Source organism: Neopelma chrysocephalum, unplaced genomic scaffold (assembly GCF_003984885.1).
Source record: "Neopelma chrysocephalum unplaced genomic scaffold, ASM398488v2 Primary Assembly neopelma1_274, whole genome shotgun sequence".
NCBI classification, from domain to species: Eukaryota; Metazoa; Chordata; class Aves; order Passeriformes; family Pipridae; genus Neopelma; species Neopelma chrysocephalum.
This window is the reverse complement of record NW_020897936.1, coordinates 1,844,214-1,854,944: the sequence shown is the minus strand read 5'-3', so window position 1 is coordinate 1,854,944 and position 10,731 is coordinate 1,844,214. Positions and strand designations below refer to the sequence as shown.

The following is a 10,731-nucleotide window of genomic DNA, read 5'->3' as shown; positions in this document are numbered from 1 at the left end:
ATTTGTGCAATATTAATACCTATATTTAAAATGGATTATAGCTCTAAGGAATCTAGCATTAAAGCACTAAGAGGTATATTACATGTGCTCTCCACGGGTATAATTCTGTGCCTGTGTTTCCTATGGAAATCCAATTATGTTGCCTATGTCAAAAAAAGTTAATGTGTTTGTGTAAACAGGCATGTGTTTTTGTGGCTCTGTGATTCATGCTTTTTCTGTTATGTGAAATCATGAAAAACAAGATACAATTTTCCAAGTCTACCCTACATTGATAGAACTGTAGCCATCATTCACAACTATGTGAATAATAAGGACAACTCTCTATTATTGTGGGTGTATTTAATAGAGTGGAAACACGCAGACATCTAAGTTGGTCATATTTTTGTCATCTCTTCCACCTGAAAATTTGTCTATTATCAGTGTTTAATGACTGTTACAAATTACACATTTATTGTGCTATTCTGTAGCTGTGATAAGCTTTTCGGATTTTATTTATGTATACTTGGGAAGGTCGTAGTTGTGTTCCTTGTTCCAACTTACATAATGCTTTAAGTCCCATGTTCTGTTTTTATCTTTATTTTTTCTAAACAGGTAATGTGGCACTTGACAATTTACAGATCAAGGAGAATGCATTAGTAAGTAATAACTTTAAAATTGTTGTTATGGGTCTGAAGACTAAGTTGTAGGATAAAATATTGCTTGCTGTAGCATCACAAAAGCATACACAGTGTCCTTTTTTACTGGTTATTGGAAGTAAGTTCTTGGTTCACTGCTTCTAATTTTTTTCATGTTACTAGAACAGAGAAAAACAGAAGCTATGGTTGAAAAACAAGAAGTAGCTTGCATTAAGTACCCATGTTGTCTGGAAAAACAAATGACTTGGCTGATTTTCATGTTCTTTAATTGAGCTAATGAACACCTGCGTTGCTGAGAGAATCTCACTCCAATATTTATTGTGCTTCAAGCTTCACTAAAGAGAACTGTTACTCTCCTGTGCATTGAAAACACATTGGATCTTTGTATGACCTGGTCATTGGTTTCCCTTCACTGTTCTGAAGTTTCACTTTTACTTGCCCATTTCATCCATTCCTGATAACTTTGTTGTACTTTAAAAAACTCTCGCTACAAATATCTTCATAAGATGGTAGATAAAAAAAGGAAGTGTTGCTTATTTTGTACACCCATTCCTTCTTCTGGGGATTGATTAAGATTCCAGCAGTTCTGAGTTAGAAAAATGCAAAGTCACTGGTGTGTCTGACCAGAGCTGAGAGTGTGCCAAGACAAATGCAGGAACTTAAAACAAGAGATGTTTCCGGTGGCTTTACATTTGCAGTGTGTTAGATTTCTATGCAAAAGTAACTAAAGGAAGGTCAGTATTTTACACCATTTTTAGAGAAGTAGCCTACACCTTCTTGAAAAAGAAGGGATTAAAGGAATGTGATATGATCCAACTTTTTCTTTTTTCCCCCTAATTTGCATGTCTGCTGCTGTCTGGATTATTTTTGTTTTCCTCTTAAGAGTTTCCACCAGAAAAGAAGTAGCTTTTCATTTCTCTATGTAGGCACAAGCTTATCTTTAAAATGCATGGATCTGTTTAATACTTTATTTTTTTTATTTACAGAGTGAACTGGATGTACCTTTTAGAATAAAAGTTGGTCAGATAGGTAAGTTTTAGTTCCAATGCAAGTATTGAAATGGAAATTTTAATGCAGGCTTTAAGGTTAGTCCTGCCCCTGAATTTTGTTGATGAAGCTTTCTGAAGTGTAGTTGTGCTCACCCCTGAAAGTAGCACAGAAATTCAGTGTGACTGCCATGGATGTTATCTGGCAAACCCTGTTTGTGTAACTTTACAGGTTGGTATGAAAAACATGTCTGAGAGGTTCTTCCTGGATTCAGGAATGATCAAGGGAGCTGTTTAGTATAGACATGACTCTTTAAAGGGGTGATTAGGACTATGAGGAATTTAAGTAAGATTCCCAAAGCTGACAGATATGCCAAAGGTTTAGGAACTCTTAGTTAGATGTTTTTTTAAAAATTTCCTTTCCCTGGTGGTCAGCATTGCTTTTTCACATGAAACAATTGTTGGAGGTGTATATATGTTGCATTTCTTCTTCTACTTCCCTGGGAAAATCATGTTCATCCCAGTGAATTGAACTCCAGTCATGATCTCAGGTTTTGATATGAAGTATTCTGACTCAAACTGCAACTTTTTGCTCAAAACTATGGCTTATGTTTCCTCTGCATGTGTTTTATCACTTCAAGGGCTTTATGAAATGTTCAGGCCCACGTGTTTTGCTTTCCAAGATATTCAGGACATCAGGATATAGGACTAATCCTCTTCAGTTCCTAAGGGCTTGTTTGGACTAAGCACAGTAGATTTTTGTTTTGATGTGATTTTATCTGCTTTGTTTAGATAAACTTACTCTGAAGATTCCTTGGAAGAATCTCTATGGAGAGGCAGTTGTTGCAACTCTAGAAGGCTTGTATCTTCTGATAGTTCCTGGAGCAAGTATGTGAACTCTTCTACAACAGTTAATGGGAAAGAAAAATCTCTCAGGCTACCACGTAAATGGGTATAAAACAGCAAGTAGCTCATGTGAGCTGCCACTTCTACATTCAGTTCCCTCAGGGAAGTTTCTAGACAAATGTTGACAAGTTAGTAGACAAGAGTGGGGGAAAACAACACCTGTTGCTTTTATGGAGATCCTTGGTTGTATCCATTCCAAGTTCAATTCAACAGCCAAGTTTCCTCTAAAATGTGTTTATCCTGAATCCAGTTTTCTGGCATGGTTTAGAGCTTTGGCTGTTGCATGATATAGTTTATCTGCTTCTAACTGGCAAGAGTTGCAAGTAGTAATTCCATTAGTATTGTTTTTAGGGAGAGGGAAGAGGGTCAGAGAACTTGACTAGTTTTCTCTGAAATCAGAGCAAACTTGCAAGTTTATACAATGTCAAATATATGTGTAGTAAAACTTACAAACCTGTGCTATATTGCCACAGACCACACTTAGGGGTTTAATTTCCACAGATAAATTCTCCTGTGAAGTAATGCTGAATTGTTGGTATGATCCTGTTGTGTCTTGCTGTGTCAAAAATAACAATTTTAGAGGCTGGAAGCAGCATTCAGCAACAAAACCTGGAACAGACTTTGTCTCAAACAACGTGTTTTGCAATATGATGTTGTATATGGTGTGTGCTGCTTGATAATGCATTTATATGACTTGAGAATTAGGGTTAAAGCTGTCCCAACTTGACTTACAGGTGTCAAATATGATGCAGAGAAGGAAGAAAAATACTTACAGGATAATAAACAAAAGGAACTGGCACGAATTGAAGAAGCCTTGCAGAAAGCAGCAGAAAAAGGTACTGAGTTAATGATGCAAATCTCCAGTGGAATTTGAGGACTTAAGCTGTGCTATGAAAGAAAAGTCCTGATTTGTGATTGACTTCATAAATGTTGTTTTTTCAAGTGTCTAGCTAATCTTACTACAGTGCTTTGAAAAGCCTGTTTCCTCTAAAGCTTTAAGGAAGTGTTATTTGTTTGTTTAATATTTATTTATCCAGTCAGATTCTATGGGAAATGGGAATTTGATAATGTAGTATGTCTTTTTTATCCTTTTCCTTCTTTTTTTTTCCCCCCGTTAAAGCTCTAAGGGAACAGGACCAGCAATAGAAATTGCATTGCATGAGGCTAATGTTGTTATCTTGGTTTAGATCTTCAATAACAGATGTTTAACTGTGTGTTTTAGAGGGGCATGGGGTAGGTTGTTCTTTGCTGAAAGGAATCTGTAGGGGGAATGGTCAGGCTTGTAAAGTTTTACTGCAGTAGCGCTTTCATTTGAGTTTCTGCTGTCCTTTTATGATGTACTGGGTTTGGACTGGTTTGGGAATTGAGACTCTTGAGCAGGAAATAATTCAGGAGACAAGGAAACAATTGAGCATCAACATAGGAAACTTAAAATTTAGCTCTAGGTCATAAAAAATGTTAGAGGTTTGATTATAGGTTAAAATAATTGATATTTAAGTCTAATTACCCTGACTTATGGCGGTGGGTTTTGTTTGTTTTGCTGTTGTTTGCTTATATTGTTGTAACAAATACCTTTAATAAAATTATGATATAAATTAGGCTTGTTTGGGCAGAAACCAAGCTCAGAACCAGTGACAGGTAGTGACATATGTTGGAGGAGGAAGTTCTCACTGAAGTTTTCGTCTGAAGTGAGACCTGTTTGTTGGCTGGTATAATGGTTCTGAAGATGCATTTCTAGGATAGCTGTAATAGTGCAGGTCTTGGAAAAGTTACTGAAAGTGAGATGATGCTTCAAACACTTGGAAAAACACTTGGGTGTAATCTCTTTGCTTGTTTAATTTTCCAGTTCTAGGAGAGCCTACTGCCTTTTTCCTGCTTTGCTAGTTTGAGAGGTACATTTGCAGTTCCTTCAGACAGCAATCTGACAATCTGTTTGCAGTGAAGAAAGCAGCTTTGCCTTATTTCTTGTCTTTATTATGCCAGAAATGGTATGAAAGCTGAGACAACTCCGGTGAAAGAATTTTGCAGCCATTCTGGGGCAAAGGAATGTTGGTGGAGGTTTAACCTCAGTTCTGTAGCACTTGTAAAGCAGCAGTGCTTCAGCCAGAGTTCTTGGCACCAGAATCAATGGGATGAAGGGATAATATACCAAGATGAATTTAATCTAATGGGCACTGCTTGAGATAATTCCATTTCTGGAACTTCATATAATCAAATGAGTTTGTGCACCTGTGGGTTTGTTAGGCTTTTGAAAAAAAATCACTGTACAGAAAATGGTGCCTCAGTAGCCCAACTCCTTATATAAAGAACAAGAATTAGGTTTAGTCATGTTTTGCAGTTTTAAACTTTCAATCTTGAGAAGGAAAAGCTGGAGGAACATTTAAATTGGATTATTTTGAACTCCAGCTGGAGATGTTCTGTTATTGTGTGATCCTATTTCAGTGATAGCCGTTTGTGTTCTGGTATTGTGCTGGAATATTGTACTCAGGAGGACTTGTGGAGATCTTGCTTGAGCAGGTCCTTTGCCTTTGCTGGATACAGAAACCTGCTGTACCATACTGAACCATAAAATTCTAAGAACTCAGCTCTCTGTAGGCTTTTAAGACCACACAATACTGCTGAAAATCTAGGAAATATATGGAATAGAAAGTTGTCAGGGTTCATGAATTCTCAGCTGTATTTTCTTTTCTGCTTAGTACTCAATTTATAGTAACGTGTTTAGAATCTTGATTCAGTACTTGGATTTAAGAGTCTCTCAGTATAAATAGTTCTGGGGGTATTTTCTTTTGACATGCTGTTCAGATATTGAGCAAAATGGTCATGTCACTGTGGGGGCAGCACGGTGTGATGGGGAAGTGGAAACTGCTGACACAATCTGATGAAACTGTTTTCTTTTTTAAGAAACAATCCCTGTCTGTATCAAACCTCATATGGAGACCAAAGCTCGCAGGTCTTGTCTTTTGCTGGTTATAAGAAAAAATGAGAGTTGCATGGTTTTCCTGTGTGGGTAATCTTGGAAAGCAGATGTTCTGAAGTGGCTTTGGCTGTCACATGCTGTAATGGAAATACTAATGTGTCAGAAAGGTTTTGTGAATTTAACATCCTTTTAAACCAAATGCCCTTTTTGTTATTTGCTGCCATGTGGACCAAGGCACTCACTCCCAAGATTCCCTGTATGGGTTGGAGAGTCTGGTTTACAAGGACACCAAGCCTGGTGGGTATGCATGGTTAGTTACCTTTTGCACCCCCCTCCAAAGCAACCAAATGTAGCAGTGAGAACATAATACTTGTTTGTAAACATCCACATACTGGTGGATCTAGAAGTAAGGTTTTAATGAATGTGGATTCAAGTGGAGTCTTGCAATGACTGGTCCTCTTGTAATAGAGTAGCTGTTCAAGATGCTTAAAAAACCACTTAAAGAGATTTCCATCAGTCAGCTGATGGAGCTCAAGAATGCTGACAATATTCTGCTGTAGTTTTACAAGACTATCTTTAGCTGTTTGTAAAGTAGAGAGTAATTACCCTGACTTAATGTGTCTGGGCTTAAGATAAAGGAAGTTCAGGCTGTCTTGAAACCATGGAGAGACAAACTGAACCACAGCAGGTTGAAGGCATTGCCATGCTCTCCCCTGGTTCTGTTTATTTGGATTACTCTCAAGGAAACAGCTTCCACTGAAATTCAGAGGAACTGTGGTTGTGTTGTACCTGCTGTATTTTTAATTTCTCTAACAAAATTTTCAGGAATTTACACTTAGCCAAAATTACTTCCTGGGTTTTTCTCTTAGCACAGGTTTAGAATGAGCTTAAAAACACACATTTGGTTTGCCTATAGTAATGGTGTGGGTGATCAAGAGGACAATCATGTTGCCTTAGTTTTATCATACATGGCAGTGAAAGCCTGAGACCTACAAATTCATAGTAAGTGAAGGAAGCTGTCCTCTTAAAATACCATTTATAGGGTATTACTTGTAATGTTAAAAGGAACCATCCAAAAGAAAACATTTCTATTTGCCATAGTTTTTACTTTTTATTATTTGTAGTTGGATCACCTTACCTGCAAGACAGGGGGAATCTTAGCAGGCAATTTCTCCTCTTTTGTTTGAACAGGCCTGCAAATGGCAGGAGTTGTTCCCACAGTAGGTACGGTTACACTTGCTTCCTTCTCTTCAGTGGGATCCACCCTTCTGGGGCTGCAGCCTCCTGAAGATAAGCACAGGCAGCACTGCTGCCCAGTGCCTTTCCCCCAGACAGGGGGAAGAAACAGTCAACTCACCAAACTGGTTTGCCTTAGAACTGGGCAAAAGCACGAGCATTATTTAATTATTGAAAGTTATGATAGTGTGGGTCATCATTTGTATGCAAACAAGGGAATTTAATGTCATATAAAGCTTTTAGTCATCATTTCTCTCTGCCTGTTTTGCAGTTACTGGAGTTGTTCTTTCAGGTTGCTTTCACACCATAGTGTTGATTAGCGTGAGAATCATATTGAAAAGTTCTCTTTGGGTTTCCACATATATTTCAAATATCTCAGCTTGGAAGTTATGCCCTTTATGGTAGAAGCTTCTTGTAGATTTATATCTTACGCTGTAAGAAGTAGCTACTTCCTTAACAGATCTCAATTTCTTAAAGCTTTTAATGAGACCTTGCTAAGGCTTTATGCTTTAAGACAAGCTAAACTTTTCTTCCATGTTTTCTTATGCTTTCTTACATTTCTGCTTTACTAACTTGAATTTTATCCTTCTCCCAAAAAATTGCTTGCACTGGCAAAGGACGTAAGCGTAAAAAGTACAAAAAGCATTTTAAGAGACCCTTTAAAGGTCATGACCACTCAAAAGGTGGGTAACAGTTATGACTTTTGACTTTCAGACTTCCTTCTTCTTGCTTTCTGTTTGTATTAGTTTTGCATAGTCTTGGCTATTCATGCAGTGATACCTTTTTTCCTGCTGTTTGAAAGAGAGGATGTAAATTGGAGAGAGCTCTTTTTTTACTGTTTATCCATTCTCTGGATCCAGTGAGGCTGAAGAGAGTCCTTGATTCTCTCTTCTTGGGAAGTTCTAGCTTTTTTTTTTTTTTTAATTAGTATTGTTTTGATATCTGCTAATAGAGAGTGGGAGTTGTGAAAAAATAATTAACAGGAGGAAATGTGAGTTGCATGTAAAAGTGATACAATGTTTTGGTTTCTTCTGAGTTCCTGACTAATTTTTTTCAGTTGAAATCAAACACTCAAATTGTGTTATATCACATTCAATAGTGAAGTCTTTTTGTTTTTAAATGGATTTCTTGAGCCTCTCTTAAAACTTTAAAAGAAGTTATCCCCTCATTATAGCAAGATGTCCAAAGTCAGATTCCTGTGGTGTGCAGAGTGCATTGCATGTTAAAAAAGGTGCTTGGATAGCCTTGACTATTTCTTCAGCTTGAGCCATCTGTAGCATTTCCAACAAAAATGTACAAGCTTGGCAGACTCATTAGTGGCATTCCCTGGAGCAGGCACTTTGGAAGGAGGGCACTGTACAGTGTAGCCTGTCAGGACAGCTGGAGAACAAGCTGCTCATGCAGCCATGCTACAGGGGAAGTGTTCAGGCACTCAGCCTGAGAGAACAATTTAGAGTCATGTCCCTATAATGAAATAATGAGGGATTCTAAATATTCCTCCTTGTTTTGGCACATGTACATTTGTCCCTGGTTGGATGCTGGGCTGGTGTGGGTGTGCAATTCCTGCTGCCCTGCCTTGTGCAGCAGAAATTTCAGTATCCCTGTGTGCCAAGTCTGATATGGACCTCACTTAAATGCTCACAGTGTAAGTCCAGTGTAGAAGAAATGGAATATTTCAGAGTAACTGTTGGTTTTCATTTATGATGTCCCAGCTCTTTAATTTTCTCTGACAGTGTTGTATGAAAGGCTTTAAGGGACTTGTCTCTTATTGTTGCAAGTCTCATCCTCATCTGGTTATTCAAGGGTATTTTGTGCTAAATTATATTGTCTTATCTATTTGCTTGTTGAAACCCCCAGTTAATCACTGAGGGACTTAGAAAACCTTTTACCTTGGAAGGAATGGGGAGAAATATATTAATCCACAACTTGCTGTAAGCTAAACTGTTTTGACTGAAACCTAAATTCTATTTTCTTGTGGTTGTGTTGGACACAGGCAGCTGACAACACATCTTCAGAATATGGATGTGCAGAAAAGGAAAAAAAAGCAAATATGTAATCTAACTAAGTGAAAACTTAACTGGTATATTAGAGGAAACATTATATTTATATTGGTGTAGTTGTTGGTGTGGTCAAATTCAAGATGCAATTACTACACTGAATGCTGCTTTTTAAAAATTCTATTTCTAGACAAACCAAAGGAGGAGAAGAAGGATACTTTCTTAGAAAAGCTTGCAACTCAAGTTATAAAAAATGTCCAAGTCAAAATCACGGGCATTCACGTTAAATATGAAGATGATGTGAGTAACTGGAACATATTCCCTTCATCCCCCAGATTGTCTATTCCACCGAGAGAAACTGTTCTCTGTCACCTTGAAAAAGTTGGTTTCTTCTGCACCTCTTCAAATAAAGCACCCCAGACATGACTAAATGCCAGAAATATGGATCTGTGAAACAGATATTGTCCCTTTCCCCTTGTCCAGTGCTGTCTTGCTCACCAAAAGTGGATGGTGGCTGTTCTCAGATCTCAGTGTGTGCAGTTGATGTAGAGTTTTTCAGTGCCCTGAGTAGAGTCCAGAATGGCAGAAAATGGAGGGTTTGTGGATGAGCCTGAAGGCAACACTTAAGTGACATGTGATATGAACCAAACAGGTATTATTGCAGTCTGATTCCAGCTTCCTTTAGGAAAATGATAGAGCAGTTTGTGATGAGATAATTGAATGTAAAGAATAGCATTGGATAATAGTGCTTCTCAAACCTTTTTGGGGACTGTTTTCAGAGGCATTAAATTTAAAAAGGTTGGAGGACTGGCTGTCATAAAATGATATAGCTGACTGAGATGTGGTGCCCTGTAGTTCTTAGTTCTTTCCTATATGAAGATGTTAAAAGCCAAAAGGAAATTTTCAGTTGAACTGAAGGCCTAAGTCTTTACACTGCAGCCATATTGGTTTAGGCCTGTCTTAGGGCATTCCAAGAATGTTTCAGCCAGAATAACTAAGCAAAGGAAGGTTCTCATAACAGCTCAGGATTTCAGTCAACTTTAAATGACCCAACTGTTTGCAGCAAGAGAATTAAATCTCTGTTGTTGTTCTGTTTTCACAGATCACAGACCCGCAGTGTCCGATTTCCCTGGGGATGACGTTGGGCGAGCTCAGTTTGCTGGTAATTGTGTGAATGCCCGTTCTTGTGTTCTCAATTCGCTTGTCTTTGGAGCAGCAGAAAGGAGAAGTAACATATTAAGCAGATGCAGTGACAGGATGCAAACAGCTGGAAGCCAAGACAGTCTTTTATTCATGCAAATAGTACCTGCAGTCTGAGCAAGCAGAGGGAAGAGGATGGAGGGACATCACGCTTTCCCAGACCTGTGATTTGTTCTGGTGACCCCAGTGATCTTTAAAGCTGAATATGTTCTAATGACCCCAGTGATCTTTAATATCTTCCTTTCATAGGGCAGGTTGTTTCCAGGTCTAATAAATTAGGGCAAACATCACATCGTGATGATGAAGAACACGTGGTGTTTTGCCAGGCCTTGTGAGAAACGGGGAGAGAAAATTTCAGCTAACCTCTGTTTGCCTTAGTTGTTACTGATTTTTATGGGTAGGATAAGGAGCTGAATATCAGAATATACTGAAATTTTTATATTATTTTGACTTGTGTGTATGCAGTCTAGAGAAACTGGCATTTGTGATCATGTAGCACCCAAACGATGCATTTTTTGCTTGAAAGTGTAGGATAAACCCACAAATGTGTAACTAAGATGCACAAAATTACGTCTCTCACTTTGAACTTTTAGACAACAAATGAGAACTGGAAACCTTCTATTCTGAATGAGGCTGCAAAAATAATATACAAGGTAATGTATTTTGGTTTTTTTCCTACACAAGTGAAGAAATCACCTATCTATAGAGTAGTCATCTGGGGTTCTAAAAAAAGTTGGAAAAGTAGTTTGCTTTGTGAATTCTCCTGTTTATCTTTATTTTATTGTGTATTTAAACAGAAGTAGAGCACAAATAACTGGCTTTATGTAAGGCATAACTTTAAACTCCAATAGTTT

General features: G+C 37.9%; 1 protein-coding gene across 5 annotated transcripts in view; it reads left to right on the top strand.

Moving 5' to 3' along the window:
* The window catches only part of VPS13C (vacuolar protein sorting 13 homolog C), an 87,856-nt gene that overhangs the window by 1,141 nt on the left and 75,984 nt on the right, over positions 1-10,731 (top strand). For 3 of the 5 annotated variants that reach the window (XM_027704428.1, XM_027704426.1, XM_027704431.1), the window contains exons 2-10: positions 592-635; positions 1,622-1,664; positions 2,414-2,509; positions 3,262-3,363; positions 5,679-5,741; positions 7,298-7,363; positions 8,868-8,977; positions 9,780-9,839; positions 10,471-10,530. In XM_027704428.1, the coding sequence (XP_027560229.1) occupies positions 592-635; positions 1,622-1,664; positions 2,414-2,509; positions 3,262-3,363; positions 5,679-5,741; positions 7,298-7,363; positions 8,868-8,977; positions 9,780-9,839; positions 10,471-10,530 (644 nt within the window). The remainder of the gene's footprint in view (positions 1-591; positions 636-1,621; positions 1,665-2,413; positions 2,510-3,261; positions 3,364-5,678; positions 5,742-7,297; positions 7,364-8,867; positions 8,978-9,779; positions 9,840-10,470; positions 10,531-10,731) is intronic. The other 2 variants (XM_027704429.1, XM_027704430.1) reach the window with 2 other exon arrangements.